Consider the following 20338-nt stretch of genomic DNA (forward strand, 5'->3'; position numbering starts at 1 on the left):
TTTGGCAGTGTAGAGTAGCACTTGTAGTTTGTCATTTCTCCGATCACAAATGCAGACATGGTTTTATGTTTATGCGGCTCGATGCAACGCAACGCGTAAAAAGACAGTCATTATAAGTCATTATAATCCGTAATTATGTCCCCACTGGATGCAACAAATGCCTCGTTTATAATGGGTTTTAATGTTTCTGTCTCGTCGCTCGGGGACTCGGCATCACAATATGGTAAGGGGCGTAACATTTCCGTCACACGCTTGAGGTATTCGGCCAATCACAACGCACTGGATAGCTGGCCAATCAGAGCACACCTCGTTTTTCAGACCGATGAGCTTTGAAAAAATCGATGCGTTTCAGAAAGGCGGGCCATAGAGGAGAAACAATAATGTACAGTATGTGGAAAATAATGTGTTTTTTTAACCTTAAACCGCATAAGCACATTTCATTACACCAAATACACAAAATAATGTTCTTTTTAGCAACATCATATGACCCCTTTAAAGAGATTGTTCACCTGAAAAGGAAAATTCTCATTATTCGCTCTAATGTTGTTCAGAACCTGGATGACTTGCATTCTTCTGTGGATCATAAAACAACATATTTTGAAGAACATTGTCCATACAGTGAAAGTCAATAGGGTCCAAAACAATCTTGATGGTCAGTTCCCACATAAACTCACCTGTTTGAGATCGACAGACCTTGATAACAATGAGTAATCCATCAAGACCTACTGAAGGAACAAGAGGGTGAAGAAGCTTATTGAGATGGTTCATGAGATTACTGGAGATCAGATGTCAAAGTTTGCCTTTCTGCCCCAAACAAACAGAGCACTAATTGAGCTCTGACAGCATGCTGTGTTTGTAGCCCAAACAGATTCCGCAGCTGGCTCGTTTACTCTGCATTCCACTGGACTGGAGCAGGATCAGATTTGAGACATTAAATCAATTGTTGCACACAATGAATTTGCGTTTTGTTTACATCGATTCACTGCTAGATCATTTGAGACAGCAACAAGCTACGTGAAGAGAGTTGACAATAGGCTTCAATTACTAAAGCAAAAGGGTGTTGATGAGAAAAAGATTAGACATTCGTTCTCTGAAATGTAGCAACTGATTGTTAGCATTTATGCTAAATTTTTGATCATCGACTGACCATTAGCATTTAAGTTATTGAAGACTCTTATGCTCACTAAGGCAGCAATTTGATAAAAATACAGTAAAACAGTACAATTGTGAAATAGTATTACAATTCAAAATAAAGGTTTTCTTTTTTAATATACTTTAAAATGTATTTTATTCCTGTGATGGTAAAGCTGAATTATTACTCCAGTCTTCAGTGTCACATGATCCTTCAGAAATCATTCTTATATGCTGATTTGGTGCTCAAGAAGCATTTATTATTATTATCAATGTTGAAACAGTTGTGCTGCCTAATAATTTTGTGTAAACTGTGATATAGCTTTTAATTATAAATAGAAATATTTTGTAACATAAATGTCTTTTCTGTCACTGTTGATCAATTTACTGGACCATCGCTGAATAAAAGTTCTTTAAAAAAAAAAAAAATCTTACTGACCACAAACCTTAACAGTAGTGTCTGTTAAGTTTTTAACACTGTATATGAAGAGAGAGAGAGTATAGAATACAGAATACATATATATATATATATATATATATATATATATATATATATATATATATATATATATATATATATATATATATATATATATATATATATATATATATATATATATATATATATATATATATATATATATATATATATATATATATATATATATATATATATATATATATATATATATATATATATATATATATATATATATATATATATATATATATATATATATATATATATATATATATATATATATATATATATATATATATATATATATATATATATATATATATATATATATATATATATATATATATATATATATATATATATATATATATATATATATATATATATATATATATATATATATATATATATATATATATATATATATATATATATATATATATATATATATATATATATATATATATATATATATATATATATATATATATATATATATATATATATATATATATATATATATATATATATATATATATATATATATATATATATATATATATATATATATATATATATATATATATATATATATATATATATATATATATATATATATATATATATATATATATATATATATATATATATATATATATATATATATATATATATATATATATATATATATATATATATATATATATATATATATATATATATATATATATATATATATATATATATATATATATATATATATATATATATATATATATATATATATATATATATATATATATATATATATATATATATATATATATATATATATATATATATATATATATATATATATATATATATATATATATATATATATATATATATATATATATATATATATATATATATATATATATATATATATATATATATATATATATATATATATATATATATATATATATATATATATATATATATATATATATATATATATATATATATATATATATATATATATATATATATATATATATATATATATATATATATATATATATATATATATATATATATATATATATATATATATATATATATATATATATATATATATATATATATATATATATATATATATATATATATATATATATATATATATATATATATATATATATATATATATATATATATATATATATATATATATATATATATATATATATATATATATATATATATATATATATATATATATATATATATATATATATATATATATATATATATATATATATATATATATATATATATATATATATATATATATATATATATATATATATATATATATATATATATATATATATATATATATATATATATATATATATATATATATATATATATATATATATATATATATATATATATATATATATATATTTATATATAGTTTTTTTATTTTTTATTCACTCATTCTACCCGCATGTGTGATTTTCAGCTCTGCGAGAAGAGTTCCGTGTGCAGCCCAGTGACGTGGAAGTGGCGGTTGGTGAGGTGGCTGTGATGAACTGCAGCCCACCCGTTGGACATCCTGAGCCCAACATAACCTGGAGGAAAGACGGGATCCTAATCAACAGCAGCAATGAAAATTACACTGTGAGTGTAAAATATACTCTAATTTGACACTGTTTTCTTATTTAATGGGTTTGATTTGTCAGTTAAGGTCTTTTTCTTGAGAACTCTTCCCTGTGTATGTCTGTAGAGGGCAGTATAACACACAGAGTGAATAGAGAGATAGCCTAGATAAACTGGTGACTTAGGACCCTGAACAGTGTTTTGTGTGCCTGGATGACAGTATATTTCTGCGCATCTACATGTATAGGAGCTGAATGGTAAATTGATCATTGCTCCAGCCCAGAAGAATGACTCTGGAGTTTACAGCTGTATAGCCTCAAACACAGTTGGAGTGAGAGAGAGTCGTGCGGCTCGGCTGTCTATATTAGGTGAGACTCTATCTTTGCTCTAAAAGATTATGAATAACTTATTAAAGCATGGAGACTCATACATCTGACCTTCTTCCTCAGCTAAGCCAGTGTTATTGCGTAAACCAGAGGATGTTTCAGTGCAGCTTGGAGCATCTGCACAGTTTTTCTGTGAGGCCGATGGAGACCCAATGCCTTCTGTAGAGTGGAGCCGAGAAAAAGGACCTCTACCCAATGGCAGGTCAGATGCATGCACAGACCCTTAATAAAAACCATCAGAGTGATGCTCAATGTGCACCTGCAGGTTTTGGCTTAGTGTTGGTTTAGTTTCTAAATTAACTATCCTTCATTTATGTTATCATACTTTAATAATATAGAATCAGTATATAGTAAAATAGACCCCCTGCAGTACCTAAAAGGAACTTCCAGGGGTGTGCAGCCAATCCCCCACCCCCAAGTAAAAGCCCAAGATGCATAAGGATTGGGAAATTTCTTACAATTTACAATCTTAATCTTATATCAAAATTGCATTTGCCAGATATTTAATCAACCCTGACCACAGTCTGCAAATCCACTATGTGACGGCGCAGGACACGGGCAGGTACACCTGCACTGCGGAAAATAAGCTTGGGGTGTCTGTGGCCAGTGCGCAGCTTCTTGTAGAGGGTAAGAATGCATCTAATCAGTCAATTAACAGCACTTAAACAACTTTCCAGCATGCCATTTGTATTCCACTCACCTTGTTAAGATAAGTGATGTCTGGCTAATATATGTTACAGATGCAGGAAGCACCAGACTGAGAGACTTACACAAGGAGCTGTCTGCCTTACGTGTGAGCCTGGAGAACGTCACAGTTATGAGTACCGCCTCCAACATGTCTCAAGTTATGTGGAGGGTAATACAGTTCATGCACCACATTTTAAATAATTGTATTTTCTTAAGTAACATTTTAAGATGGCATCACATCATCCGTGTTCTCTCTTCTGTTGTCTTTCTGTTTGTAGTTGCAGTCGTCTATGTCACAGCCTCATTATCTTGAAGGCTTTGAGGTGCTGTATCGCTCTCTCCTGCCAGCCATCTCAGACTGGACAGCTCAAAGGGTTCCTCAGCCTGGCCTTCACACACATGTGGGACCTCTGAAGAGAGGCTACAAGTACGAGTTCAAAGTCCGACCCTACGGCAGCAGCCTGTATGGCAGGGAAAGCAACACCAGACACTTACGAGTGCCAGAGATAGGTGAGAATATAGAGCATCCTTTACAATAAAAGTACTGTGGTGGTACCATGGTCAAAGATGGTAATACCATGCTGCTTTATTAATAATTACCATATTCACATACCATGGTATTTGCATGGTACTCCAAAGTACTTCAGTTGAGGGTTATTATTGTTAACTAAAATAAACTTTAAATAATATATATATATATATATATATATTGTTTGTTTGTTTTGCTAGTTGCCAATGGAACTAGCAACTAGCATTTAGTTTAACTTGTGCTAAAATAACTAAAACAAAATAAACTAAAACTAATAAATAAAAAATGAACAAAACCTATAGGCATATTTAAAAAAAAAAAAAAGATAAAATAACACTGCTTCAGATAATGCTATGGTATTATTATAGGACATATTAAAAAAACATGATATTGTGGTTACTTCATATATGTTGTTTACTTCTGATCTTACTCTTTTGTACTTATGCACTATCATTAAAAAGGTCAGTAAGTTCATGTGACACTGAAGACTAGAGTTTTGATGCCGAAAATTTAGCTTTGCCGTCACATAAATAAATTTAATTAAAAAAAATATATTAAAATAGAAATGGTTATTTGAAATTGTAATAATATTTCACAATATTAATGTTATTGTATTATCGATCAAATAAATGCAGCCCTGGTGAGCGTAAGAGACTTCTTTCTGAAACCTAAAAAAATTGTACTAACCCCAAACCTTTGGACTAAAACCAAGCTGTCACCATGTGCCAACTGTAACCATGTGCCTTGTTCACAGTTCCCAGTGCACCACCTCAGGATGTGTCCATAACAATGCCCACTGACCGTAACGACACGGTGCACCTCAGCTGGGAGCCTCCACCTCATGACGCTCACAATGGAATCATTCAGGGATATCAGGTATTACTAGCATAAAGACACTCATTGTGAAACAATGCTAATAATGCACTGAGAGGCCTTCTCTCCAGTAGATATGGAGAAAGTCATGAGACAATAGATTTTTTTCTAGTTCCAAAAAATTTATATAATTAACATTCATGTTTAATCAAAAGAAGCCTGGAAGCAGTTAAATAATTCCTATTTTCAGCCTCAGACACTTCTAGACTGTCTGATCACATTAAAATGACATGACCCTGCCAAAATCAGCCGTTTCAGATATGCTGGCTGCTACAAAACTACAGAGTAATTAGAGTCACTATGTTTTTATTAGTCCACAATTCACAGATTCTGACCACAAAACTGATACACATTTTCCACTAATTTCTTTGTTGCTATCTATATAAGCATTAGCAGAGACTGCTGCACCATTACATTTTCAGTTACCACGTCAGTCTATTATTGTGATATCATATTGACCTAAAATCACATAAAAATATATAGTATATGTAGCAGCCTGCTTGATTTTACTATGCTGTTCTTTCTGACAGGTGTGGTGTGTGGAGTCTGAGGAACAGAAGTTTTTTAACTGGACAGTGGACAGTGGAACACACAGTATTGAGATCAGCACATTGCAGCCCGGCAAGCTGTTCTGGGTAACAGTGGCTGCCATTAACGGGGCGGGAGTGGGGGTCCAGAGCGATCCATACAAACTGCTCATAGGTAAGTGAAGAAAACACTAAGGTATGAAACGATCATTTTAAAAGTGTAATCTATTCAATATGTTACCTGTTGCTCTTTCTTTCCCAGAGTCGAGGCAGGAGGCGACACCTTATCAGACTGGCATACTCAGTATGTCTCATTTCCTTGCTGTGATTAAAGAGCCGGTATTCATTGGGAGTGTTGGCACCCTCCTGTGGTGTGTTTTGATGATTACTACCGTGTTTTTGTACAGGAGACATGTCAGACCCACCAACCTGGGAGGCAAACGCTCTGGTAATCTATAATAAAGTCTTGATTTACTTCCTTTTTTCTATACACACATAATAATAATTTTCACTTTCATTTATAGGCTTATATAGACTGGAAAGTGAAGATCTCATCAAACACAGGTAAAAAATTAGATGTTTGATTTAAAAATACAGTAATGGAAGCATAGTTGAATGATGATAATACTATTGAACTTTGAAATATACCACAGTACTGCATGATAACCATGTTCATATACAATGGTACATTAAAGAATACCAAACTACTATATTGTACTACAGTAAACTACTAGTATAATATGTATGAAACACATTGGCATTGCCATTACACATTTCCAAAAAGTACACTAAATGTTGCATTTTATATGCACCAGCTCAGCTAGTAACTTTGGAAACTAATTTCTGTAGAAGCTCATCTCTGTATTCCACATGAGAAAAAAAGCCATGCTTTAATAAATCTAACTTATGAGACTATGAGTCAATTGCAACTTACTAAGTTGCAATTGACCTATTGGTAAGCCCCCCCCCCTCGAATGAAGATGAGCCAATGGCAGTTGAGTATTAGTTGCACGGGGACCGGAACTCGGACATCTTTAGATTTCAGTGCCATAGAGAAACATTGGAAGATCCAAATCTTTCATCGGTTTGATGGTGTTTATGCTACAAAAATGGAAAAAACGATGTGCCTGGGGTATTGTAACACTGATTCCAGGTATCCTGAGAGGATGGGCAAAAAAAACGGAGCAAAATATCCCTAAGCATTCAACCCCAATCCCAAGGAAGACGAAAACTTCATTTTCTGGTTGTCATACTCTCATTAAGTTACAACTTTCATCTGCTCAAGCAGAACGTTAATGTCATCTTGTGCTTCAGCAAGGTATCTCTGGCTAAAACTAGCTAACGTTAAAGTTGGTGAGTCCATGCTAACGTACAAACTTAAATAGCTAACTGTTCTCACGTCATGTACAGTGTAGGTCAAAGAAACATAAACGAAGGTCTACATTTCAATGCCTTTCCATATTAAACTGGTTAAATGTAAATTAATTTAATCTTACCCTGCGGTACATGAATCCTGGATGTTGTCATCTGCGATTGTGACGACCGTAACATAAGGCTTCTCCTGCATGCATTGTGATCTGTAAACCCTCGCTTCCAAATTACGGTAATCTTGTTACCACCATATTTATTTTTAAAATCTTTTATATATCCCTCTATGGCAAATTTAAGTCCCACTTGAATGGTGGTCCTTCTGTGTCCAAAATGTATCAAAAACATTGGGACAAGGTTTTCACACTGACAGCTGTCATTGTAAGACAGCTAGCAACTCTGTTTGTTTGTCCGAGTTCACAACAGTAACTAAGGGGGGCGAGGCTTACTGATAAGTCAATTATGAGATAAAGTCTTCTTATATTTAATTTTTAATAATAATTATTTATTGTTTTTATCTCATAATTATGACTTAATATCTCATTTGCCAATTTACTTTTAATCTAATCATTTCAACTTAAATCATAATTTTTACTGTTTATCTCATAATCATAATTTACCAAAGCATGACTTTTTTTCTTATGTAATACTATACTTATGAAATAGGCTTCCATAAGTAACTGAGTCACCATCCTTATTATTTCCTTTCTAGAATGGCGGCACCAGACTCTCCATGGATCTCTGGAGGCTGGAGGCCAGATTCCAGCAGTGAGCCCAAGCAGGGCCTTTGGACCCCGAGTCAAGAGAACTCTGGCTTCCGGAGGACCAGTAAGTCACAACTTTAGTTAATATACATAGTCATAACCTTCCCTTGAGTTTCAACCCTCACCTACTTCCCTTTCTTCCTCTCGTCATCTCTCTGGATGACAGATACGTCCTCATAAGAACCTTAAAAAAATGCCTGTCACCCCTGAAGTCAAGACACTGCAGAGTCCTCATCATCTCTAATTACCGTTGACATCTTGGCACATTATGTAAATCAGTCTGTTTTTTACCTCCCTACTGACAGCTCTGCCCATTATGGCTAAAAAGGACCCCAACCCTCTGCGGTCAGCTGTCCCGATTGTACCAGACAATTGTGGCGTCTATGGCACCTTTTATGTGGATCTAACCGGCAACGGACTGAAGACGTTTAATAGTCCAGGTCACTGTCCTAGAATGTCCCACGGCAAATCTCAGCTGCATAACTCCGAAACCGTTCGGATCACTGAACCCATCGCCAAAACTGCCGTTGTGAGGGAAGTGCAGGCATTGCCATGGAAACGTGCCCTCCCTGCCCAGCCCAACATGGGAGTTCTGAAGGAATCGTGGGAGAAAAATTACAAGCGTGGTGAGACATTCATTCATTCAGCGAGTTATTCACATTAATTTTGTCCAGCACTAACACGTGTTTGTCTACTTCCAGAGCTGCATGCTGTAAAAAGTGCCCCACTAATGCCCGTGAGTCAACAAGCACTGGCAGTGTGCAGTGCATCGAGTAAACATCAGCAAAGATTCAGTCAGCACCCTGCAGGTTTGAACATTAGCATGTCTTGTGTTGAAAATTCTATTATACAATCTATTTATTAAATCTCTTCTAATCTGGTCTACATTCCCTTAGGTGGTGTATCAGAGCCTGTGAAGCCGCCGAGTTCTCCACGTATCCTGCACTACTCTGCCTCTCTGCAACTGGTGGACATGTTACCCAGCCCTCCACCTCTTCCTATGGAGGACAACCACAGCCTCAACTCAGAGGACGAGTGAGAATCACACCTATACCCAAAGCCAAATTTAAAGCAGCACTATGTAACTTTTGGTGCTCTAGAGGTTAATAAACAGAACTGCACACATCCCGCGGAAGAACATTCCAACCGGAGCTACTTCTCTAAGTTTATGTCTATGGCGATTCACGCAGGTATGTGTTACTCCGCAGCGGTGACGACCCGACCAGGCTACAATAGTCCAAATATAAGTACTTATTATAAGTGTACTGTAGTGATTCGGAATAAGACAAAAACGCGGTTTGGAAGATGAATTCATGATGTACTCGCTCATTATATACATTTTGCAAATTTTGAACACAGAAAAAGTTACATAGTGCTGCTTTAAATCTTCAATGATTTTATTGCTGATTTATAGCCCAGCAGAACATTAAGGTTAAATTGGTTAACTTTAGGTAATGCATTATGTCTTTAAGTAACAATGAACAATATTTTTTCAGCATTTATTAATCCAAGTTAAAGGGATAGTTCACCCAAAATGAAAATTCTGTTATCTATTTACCTATGCCCATGTCGTCCAAACCTCAATGACATTTTAACATTTCAAACTGTATAAATCACTGTTCAGTTCAGGTAAAGTAATAAAACTTTACTGTAAAGTGGTGCCATTATGTGGCTTAAAGGTATCGACTTTGTGCCACGTTTCCCCTAAAGTAAGAGTAATAAAAATAAGCACAAATGAGACAATCATTGACATACTAAAAGAGTTTGAGCTATAAAAAGAATGTGGGAAACAAAATTCAGATAATTTGGTCTGGAAAGAGTTTGATGTAAGGCTTTTGCAGGTGTCTAGGGAAATCAGAGCACAGTATTTGACATCTGAATCTATAAAGGAGACATGAGAGATCACTAGGGTCTTTCTCTGAGCAGAAACTTCTGAGAAGCTATAAATTCATCTATTTGCTATCCATTTTGTCTCATAGCTATCTAGGAGAAACAATTAAAGATAAGAAAGTGATCTCATTTGTGATTTTTCTTTCCTACAGGCAACAGTATTCAGCAGAACGCTTTGAAGTTTTAGGTTCCCGTTTATCAGAGTTCAGTTCCTTCTCAGTGCACAGAAACAAACTAGAACTTTAGATTGTCTTTTTCAATGTGGCTTCTTAAGAGGTCATAAACTTCAGTTTCACCATTGTCATAGCAGGATGTGAGTAGTGCAAAATAACTACTGCCACAGAGCTCAAGATTTGTGTCCATTTCTCAGACATTCGAGAGGTTGCCGGTCCGTAATGACGGTGTCTGTGACAATACCATGTCATTATACCATGAGAAGAGAGAAGTCTACTACTGTCTCTCTGCTCTTAGACTAAAAGACTGGAAACCAATTTAGTTTGTAGCTCAACTCTAATGGACAGGGAGTTTTAAGAGGAAATGGCCCACACCATTTATTAGAAGGTCTGTAAGTGGGAGGAAGTGTGTTTTAAATGCTGTTGGACACAGACAGGAAGCTTTTTCCGGCAGTGCACACTGAGGCTGCAGGAGAAAGAAGAGAAAAAAAAGGGGCTAGTTGGAAGGGACAAAGAAATGCCAAATCATACAAATCTGATGTCAGCAACACAGATATATGAAAAAAAACCTTCCTAAAAGAACATTTTATTGTTGAGAGGTTCCTCTTTAAATGTCTCAAAAGACATAATGAGGTTATGTTTCATATATAGGGTAATTGGTCTCAGATGTTGCTTAGACAGAAATGAGATCGACAAAGTAAGATTATAAAGCTTAATGCAGATAGAATAGTTCAGATATTTTATTTTTTGATGTATTTGATGAGAAAAGATTGTGCACATTGTAGGTTCTGCAAATTGTTTCAATCCTTTCTGAACTCAAAATGAGACACATGAGATTACTAGGGGTCTGTTCTTCACAAGGAAAAAATCAAACAATCTGGTTACTCAAATCAGGTCTAAATTTCGGTCTATGATAAATACATTAAAAACATCTCATTTGTGATTTTTACTTTCCTATAGGTAAAATAGAGACATGCAGAGAAAAATAGATATCATTACCACAAATTAGAACTTCCCCGACTTATACATTAGTGGACACATTTTATTAATTAGTTCCCTTGTTTTAGTTAAATGGCCAAGTTTGATTAATTCATTCCCTTGTTCTAGGTGGCCATGTTGTACTAATTCGATCCCATGTTTTTATTTAGTTAAATGATGGCCACAATTGAACAAAAAATGAAGGAAGTAAATTGTATTAGTAAAACATGGCCATGACTTACTAACAAGGGAACAAATTAATAAATCACGGGATGTCCTTTGCAGGGCTCCATAGTAAAGTTATTTTCCTTAGAAGAAGCATTTGAAATGCAGCAGACATAAACAATTAGCCTGCTAGCTTAGCAAATACTCTACGCATATGTTCAATTATACTAGAAAAGCTTATAATTGAACATTTGTGTTGGGTAAAGGTTTAAACTTACAGGTTAAATTTGTAACATTATGCTAAGCTACTATGCTGAACAGTTAGCATGCAAAAGTAAGATAACTAAAAAGAATGAGAATTGTTTAATAGCTTAGCAAATACTTTACACATATGTTCAATTATACTATAAAACCTAAAAATTGAACATTTGCCTGTGTTGAAGGCTGCTACGGTATGCTAAACTAATATGCTGAGCAGTTAGCATGCAAAAAGAAGCTAATCAAAAAGGTTAAGGTAAAAGGTAGGTAAAATCTATAGCTTCAGTTATATACTATTATATGTAACAGTTTAAAAGACATGTAGCAATGCCAGAAATGGTTGGTGTAGTATGCTAGTATGAGTGATAGTATTTAGTCACTGGTTAGAAAGGAAACATGATTATGATATGCCCATCTATATCTGATCCCTCAGGTCTACCAGATCCACCAAATTGACAGTTGACATCGGCTCTCTGCAGTCTGTGTGTGCTGCCTCTGGGCTCCAGGGTCCCGCTACGGCCACTACGGGCTGTCCAACCCACCACAGTCCAGCCCAGCCAAGCCCGACCTACAGCCACCTGTCCACAGCCTCCTTCTGTCTTTCCAATGGTGACTACCAGGACACCACTCTAAGTACTCAGGGCCACACTCAATACATGGAGATCAGCCCCAAACCACAGGGGCAAAGGTAAAAGAATACCTGAAAGAGTATTTATCTGAAGGAAGTATCAAGCCAAGGGCTAATTTTGATGTCTCCCAACAGTACGTCCCATCAAAGTTCTCCTTCAATGCCCCGTCCGTTCTCTCCCACGCCCACGTTCGGTTACATCTGTGGGCCTGCGGAATGGGAGATGGATGACGAGCAGGAGTCTCAGCCGATCGGCCTCAGGAGAGCCACCCTGAGGAGCATGCCCTCGTCTTGCTGTAGCGAATGGGAGGGTTCGTTGTGGAACGGCTGGGGTTCGGTGTCAGAGAGCAACGTGACAAGCGCTCGAACGAGTATCATCAGCTCCTCTGACTGCTCGTTCATAAACGATGCGAACTTTGCCCGCGTCCTGGCTATGACAGCCGAATCCATGAGCGGTACTTTATCAGGCAAGATACAAACTCTCTTCAACCTCTGTAGAATTAGGTTGTTGTAATGTACGGTATAGTCTCCACATGATTCAAGTACTAAGCTGGCTAACAGCAAATACAGATGTAGTTGCCATAAATGTCCACTAGGTGGAACAATCTGCTCATGCTGTTGAGTTCCATGGCTTTATCAGCAAATCTACACAGATTCACCACCCCAGAAAGCTCTGCTAATTTCCACATATTTATAAAATGAAATAAAATGAAATAAAGCTGCCTTCTAAATGAATAAATGTAAATATTTTGACTAATTTTAATCAAGCTTTCAGGAACCAATAAGACTGTAGTACTCTTATATTTTAAGATCTTATATTTTACCATGTTTAAACGTGTTCTGCAAATTTCTTCTAGGGATACTTATAAGTTATGTATAAATCTGACGACATGAATTGCCAAAAACTGTGATTACATTTCACTTTTTTTGTTGCTCACCAGCTTTTCTCAGTTCATCATTGTCAGTCACTAGTTTTTCAGCAGCTATGCAGGGCTGTAAAATTATTCTGCCTCATTTGCATAGCCAACAAAAAGTATTATGTAAATATTTGCTTTCAGTTCATTTAAAATTATTCATAATTTTGATATATAGTGTATACAGTGCAACCAAAGTATTTGGGCACTCTAGACACTTAAAAATGACTTATTTAATGTCATTGCATTAAATAAAGCATCAACGCAAGTGACTACTATTCTAAAGAAAGACAACACAAGCAAAACATTTCACAAAGAAGATGTTTGTTAGGTTTTAAATGAAAAATGAAGATTTTGAACACTTTCAGCTTGTCAAATTTTAATGGAACATGTTCATAGTTAATGTGATAAACTACACTTCACCTAGAGACCAGTAGGTTAAAAAGAATAGCAAAAAATGACTGATAAAAGTGAGTTTAGTTCTGAGAAAATGATTTGATTTTTATTTTGTTATCTAATGTAATAACATTCAGACTATTTAAAGCACTTAAGTACGTTTGGGATTGTTGCATAACTAGAGAGGTGAACTGTATTTGGGATGAGAATTTTCATTGTCAGATCAGCTTCACGAGGCACTGCAGCATTACTCTTCCCAACGAGACAGTGAAAAATAGCAGCGCTACTTTGGTACAATGAGAAATAATGGGATTTGAGAGCCTGTCTGCAAATTGTCTGAGCTACCCCACCATCCTCTCTGAAGTTTCAGCAAATCAATCACGGCTTTCAAAAGAGAAACCTACAGGGACTTTCCTCTCTCCATTTGCTGATTGTTTCCCCCTTTCACTGCATCAGGTTAAATGACTAGTACATTGTAACTGATGAGTTCAGCACCGTTGTCATTCAGTGTTATAATGGTAAAATTGACTTGAACGTCTTTATACGTGTTAACAGATTGCTTTTCTTTGTGTATTTTGTACCTATGTGCATGCGTAAGCATTCATCTCCTTTGATTTCCTTTGTGATGTGTATGTGATCGTGCATTTTCTGCAGATTTCTCCCCGCCTGCATCCCCCCTGAGTGTTCTGTTCCCCCCTCGAGAGTGTTTTGGAGAGGTGGAGCCGCTGCCCGTGTGGGACTGGAGCACTGCGTGGGTGGAGGAGTTGGAGGCCCAGTTTAAAGCCTCCAGCGAGGCCAGAAGAACCGCCACATCTAGCCGACACTCGGGCATTGAGCGCTGGAGAGGACATCTGGAAACCCCCTCGCACCGATGATCGACTTGCACATGCCTAGGTGTCGTTTATGGACTACATTTCCCTGCATTTCTCAGGGCAACCCCCATTTCTTGTAGTTTTGATGGGCTTGGGTATGTAGCAAGGTCAAATATAAGAACACACTGCTGCAAGGTACAGTAGGTGCAGTTTATATGCCACTTTCCATATGGACAGTTGAGTTGTACCACACCATAATAAAGACTATTGTACAGGATGTTCATATTGGCATTCAAAGAAATGTAAATAAACCAATTTTATTTAATAATACTCCACATACAATTTTATAAAATCATATACGCTTTTATACGACAGAGTTATCTAAAATACACAGGAAATATTATACAAGATGTTTTTGTATTTTAAGATTCTTTTTTTTATTATTTTATAATTAAAATACATTTTTTTATTTAACTTTGAAAAATCATAGTTAATTTTGCATTTATATCGGAATGTAATTTAACTAAATGTTAGCAATTTTAGATACATTTTTAAAACAAAAAGTTATTTTTATTGTTGATTGTTGTTTTTTTGTATGAACGTAGTTTGTTCTGTAGACACTGTTTTAGCTGTCAGTTTTTTTTTTTACGTACATAAACATTTCTCACAATTGCTGCACTACTAAAAAGTCACATTTTAATTACTTTTATTTTTACTAATTGCCTTTTTTAAAGTTAATAAAAAGATTATAAGTGAACATTTTCGGATTACTCGGATTACTATGACATGTTTGTGTTTGTTGCATTTGTGTCCGACTGTCTTGTAGTTAAGGGAGCACAAGAGGTCTGTCAAGAGAACATGTACGGCCCTCCAGAGCACTAATCCTCACCGCAAGCCAGCAGAACCCAATCAGACAACTCTAGACACCCGCTGGACACACACACACACTCACAGAAAACACAAGTGACCATGGCATGACTGCAGAGGGATTATCGCTTGTCCCCTTCTCTCTCTCACTACGGCCATATGCTTGGCACAAAAACACACCTCCCCCATTACACACTTTTATGCGTGTGCACACAAACACACTGTTCGGATCTACAGGCTTGAATTTGTCTATGGCCAAAAAGGCATCTTTTTATAGCCTGCTGGTAATCCTTTGACCCAGTTTGCCATGCAAGAGCACACTAAAACTACCAAGTTCTGCTTCTCTCTTGCTTGGTTTCTTTCATTCATTTGTTACAGCAGAGCACCCCACATTTGTCTGCAAGGATTATTTTGCATGAAACAATTCTTTCTTTTAACATGATTAGGTTTTTAGAAATTCTTCTGATTAAAATCCTTGCTGATAAGTGATTGAGATAAAATATTCAACTAAATTTTAGCATTTTTTACCTCAATCCACCAGGTAAAAATAGTCACATTTGTGAGATATGAAGTATATTGTGAGAAATAATGCTGCAAATACAAGAATTTGTCACAATTGTGAGAAATAAAGTAGCAATTCTGATATAAAGTTACAGGAAATTAAGTCACAATTGTTAGATATAAAGTGCCAAATATGATAAATAAAGTTGCAGTTGTGCGATATAAAGTTGCAAATACAATAAAAACATAATTGATTGTTAATAAATAATAAAAGTTAATAAAAAGTTTAATACAATAAATGTGTTAAACTTGAGAAATAGTATCAACTATGAGATATAAAGTTGCAACTGTGAGATATAAAACTGCAAATAAAGTCAGATTTGTGAATAATGCATTTGCAATTATGAGATAAAAAGTTGCAACTGTGAGATACAAAGTTACAAATACAAGAAATTAAGTTGAAACTGACAAATAGTTGGTATTAGGATATAAAGTTTTGAACAATTGTGACAAAGTCAATTGAGAAATAATGTTTCAATTGTGAGATATAAAGTCACAATGGTTAGATATTTAAAACATGCCGTTATGCGAAAAAGAGGCGTAAAGTAAAAAATGTCCTATTATTATTATTACTACTACTACTATTGTCATTTTGTAAGGTGGAAAAAGGCTTCTATAAAAATTACATCTGATCGCCCCAAAAAGTAATCAGTAATCAATAAATAATTAGTTATCAGTTAGTACCACAAAATGGTACTGGACGAGTTCTGCACCAAAGTTTAATACTTAATGTTAGGGGTTTGTTCAAATGTCTAACCCTAAGTATAAGTGATAGCAATAGTAATGACTTAGCAAGTAACACTAACTATTCACTTGCCAGCGAAATTTAAAACCATACGTCTCCAAATTTCTGTCAGAACATTTCTAAGTTCTGTCAGCCCCAAATGTTTCCAGGAATAATTGGCAGATAGGACAGATTTCCAAGGTAATGCATTGCGGCTCTAAATTATCGGCTAAATTGTCATTAATGTCCTACACCTGAGTCATCATCTCTCACGTCTGCATCCATCAACACACTAAATTAAAATTAAAGCCTCTGTGTAGCGCACCATCCAGTCGAGTGGGCTTACCCGAGGTCCTGTGCCCAGTCGGAGGTTCAGAGGCAGGTGTGTGTGGAGATGAGAAATGGCAGAGTGTTTTGCACAGGCCCCATGGGATCCAGCCTTCTGTTGGCCTTCACTGACCCAGATCTGCCCCGAGAAAGATTAAACTCAAGGGTCCTTCTGTTCCCTAAAGCTTACGCTCCACAGGAAGGGTACACAAATCCAAGCTAGTTCGACTGGAGCTGCAGAGAGAAAAGAAAAAGCATTTATGTGCAATTAGTCAAGAATTGCAGAGATTACACCAGTTGACTGCGTATTCAAGAACCTCTCACAGGCCGATGGTTTGGTTTATCTCAGAGGCGCAAACATTGCTTACTTGCCACATAAATGAGTCCTCATACCTAGCTAACAGCCCGGCAGCTGTAAAGGCTAATATCATTCTTTTCTCGTCTCTAAAGAGCATTCAGCCGTTTTAACCCAGTGTTCATCGTAAAACATCTTGACATTGATTTCAAAGCCAAATGCCAAAGCCGCTGTTTTACTACCTTGTTTGAACATTGTCCTCTTAGTTTTAATGTGGCAATTGCATGCGATTTGCATACATTAAATGAACAATGCGGTTGAAGGCATCTATCTCAGGGTTCTGTAATTAACATGGAAATGGGAGAATGGTATTTTGACTGAGCTTTGCTCCCCTCTGGCCCTCCTGGGCGTGTCTCCACTGACACAAAGCTAATAAATGAGCTAGTGATTTATGGGTAGTGGGTCTCCACTTAAGGAAGAGTGCGTGTCTTGACTACTTGGTCTGAATTCTAAGGAGATCTTCAAAGGTGAAAGCTCAGATAATCTCTGTACCCTCTACCTCTCTCAAGAAATTGCACCCTCCATGTGATCCACCTCTAGGATTGATTCATTTTGAAAATGACAATCATGAGAAGAACCTTCCACTGGCAGGTTGCTTGCTCCAACACCTGCCTGGAATGTTCTAGTAATTATGCAGACCTTGATTAGCTGGTTCAGGTTTGTTTAATTAAAGGAATCAAACGGGAGAAAAAAAAAGTTCGGCAAAAGGCAGGATCGAACTTGAGTCGATCGCGTCAAAAAGCCAAGGGCACACGCTTATCTAACTGCGCCACTGGAGCTGATGACTTTCAGCCACTTTTAACTAAATCTAAATATACACTCCGTATTTTTTATTCCATAGTAAGGGCAATTCATACAGTTCATTTAAACTGAGCTACTTTAATACCATCCCGAACTTTCTACCACGACTCTGCTGTTCTTCAGCTGGTTCTTCCCTGTATAAGTTGATTGACAGATGTCTCGTCCAGTCAGCGGTGAGTAATCCCAAACCAATGGCACTGTCTCAAACTATACCTACCTCTTCCGGTTTGTCTGATTTGTCGTTGTGTTTTCTGACTTGTTAATTAGGGATGGGCGATACCACTTATTTTGTTTTCGATACGATACCGATATTTTTCAAGGCAGTATCGTCGATATAGATACCGATACGATACTTCTGAACTAAACTTTTAAATTATGAAATTTATTAAATTATTAAATTACTAAGAGTAAAATGGGTAATGATAACCACTTAACTTTGTTTAAAACACATTTTAACATTCAATCTGCCTTAATTGTAATTTATTAGGTTATATTTTTGTTTACACATGGTTCAAATGTGTTTTTTGTTTACACATGATTCAAATCTACAAATACTACAGTTGAACTATGGTCACTTTAGTAAAACCATGGTTCATTTATTTTTAGTTTGAGTATCGATACTTTCGATATATTCGATATATTGATACTTAGGATCGATACGCCCATCCCTATTGTTCATTTGTTTTCGGATTTGTCGTTGTGTTTTCTTACTTGTTATTTTGTTTTCGAATTTGTCATTGTGTTTTCTGACTTGTTATAATGTTTTCTGAATTGTTGTTGTGCTTTCTGAATTGTTATTTTGTTTTTTAGACTTGCATTTGCCTTTGTAATTTGTTATTTTGTTTTCAGAATTGTGATTTGTTTTGCACTTCTTGGGCACCGTACAAATCCAAAGAGATATTCTTTATCGAAGTTAAGACTTGTGATTTGCTTTGCACTTCTCGGCCACCGTAATATAACCATTGGTATTTCATTAAAAAGAATAGGCCTACCATGTTCTTGTTCTTTATGAGATGTGGTTTTATTTAATTTTAACATAAAGGCATGTTGTGTGTCACTGCAGTTAAATCGTTGTCTATCATGATAAAACCTTAATATCAAACCTATGAGTTTGGACATTTTAGAGAAATGCTTAATAAATGCACTGTAACTAAACCCATTAGATTTCAGCCGACTAAATCTACAGTAACACACGTATGCGGAAGCTAGAGATTACTGTTTATAAAGTTTTAAACATGGATATTTTTCTTACAAAAACGCATAAATTCGCTTCAGGAGGCCTTTATTCCTTAAAAGTAATAAAAAAGAATCGTTAATAAACCGGAACCGGTTTCTCTTCCCTAGCCAGAACCAAACATTATGGATGGAAGTGTTCCTGAGGTAAAGACCGTTCAAATGGCTAGTTGTTTACTTTTATATTTTCCTTTTTTCACTCAGTCTATATGAGCACACACTGCTTTTTTCATGTCTTGTTTGCTGTTTTTCCTTCTGACTTTCTCACCTCAGGCTAATGTTAGCAGTCTCAGGTGGGAGTGACTCACATTCTTTGTTTTTCTTCTTTCATTATTTACCCTCTGCTTGCTTTATCTAACTCACTGTCCCTTTCGCCACACTTGTTTTCTTCATTCCTTTTCCCCGCTCCGCCTTCGCCCCCCCCTTTTTCCTTCTCAGCATCCAGTGTTGCCCTGGAAGGTTATTTCATGGCCCTCAGTGGCGGTTCAGCCAGGTGGTAGTGCTGCCTGAGCGCCTGCTGTAACCGTAGAAACTAAAGATTAACGTCGAGTCCAGCCTTGTCTTTGTTGTTGAAAATATGCGGCCTGATTTCTGAATAAACTAACTAGCTAATAACCACTTCAAAACTTTTAAACAACAAACTTTCAAAAACAGTAATACCATGTAGGCTATTATATAAAACCATTAAAAATGGTTACTTAAAATAAAGTACACGTATAAAAAATAAATATAAACAAAAACAATTTCAGATAACGGATTTCTCATTTTCATTTAGTTTAACTTGATATACTAAAACTATTATCTCAATTAGGCTATACTAAATACACTGATTCATACCAGGACAAATACGTATAGCTCAG

At 35.3% G+C, this 20338-nt stretch overlaps 1 protein-coding gene across 2 annotated transcripts in view; it reads left to right on the forward strand.

Annotated features, from left to right (window-relative positions):
* The window catches only part of LOC107691641 (roundabout homolog 1-like), a 25182-nt gene extending 10182 nt beyond the window's left edge, over positions 1-15000 (forward strand). For both annotated transcript variants that reach the window (XM_016490367.1, XM_016490368.1), the window contains exons 3-19: positions 3126-3283; positions 3510-3630; positions 3712-3850; positions 4148-4275; positions 4389-4504; positions 4614-4845; positions 5619-5740; positions 6268-6439; positions 6527-6712; positions 6789-6828; positions 8345-8460; positions 8702-9022; positions 9098-9205; positions 9293-9431; positions 12294-12548; positions 12624-12955; positions 14453-15000. In XM_016490367.1, the coding sequence (XP_016345853.1) occupies positions 3126-3283; positions 3510-3630; positions 3712-3850; positions 4148-4275; positions 4389-4504; positions 4614-4845; positions 5619-5740; positions 6268-6439; positions 6527-6712; positions 6789-6828; positions 8345-8460; positions 8702-9022; positions 9098-9205; positions 9293-9431; positions 12294-12548; positions 12624-12955; positions 14453-14673 (2906 nt within the window). In that variant the 3' untranslated portion in view covers positions 14674-15000. The remainder of the gene's footprint in view (positions 1-3125; positions 3284-3509; positions 3631-3711; positions 3851-4147; positions 4276-4388; positions 4505-4613; positions 4846-5618; positions 5741-6267; positions 6440-6526; positions 6713-6788; positions 6829-8344; positions 8461-8701; positions 9023-9097; positions 9206-9292; positions 9432-12293; positions 12549-12623; positions 12956-14452) is intronic.
* The last annotated feature ends 5338 nt before the right edge of the window (positions 15001-20338 follow it).

The sequence above is a fragment of the Sinocyclocheilus anshuiensis genome, unplaced genomic scaffold (assembly GCF_001515605.1).
Source record: "Sinocyclocheilus anshuiensis isolate Anshui unplaced genomic scaffold, SAMN03320099.WGS_v1.1 scaffold186, whole genome shotgun sequence".
NCBI lineage: Eukaryota > Metazoa > Chordata > Actinopteri > Cypriniformes > Cyprinidae > Sinocyclocheilus > Sinocyclocheilus anshuiensis.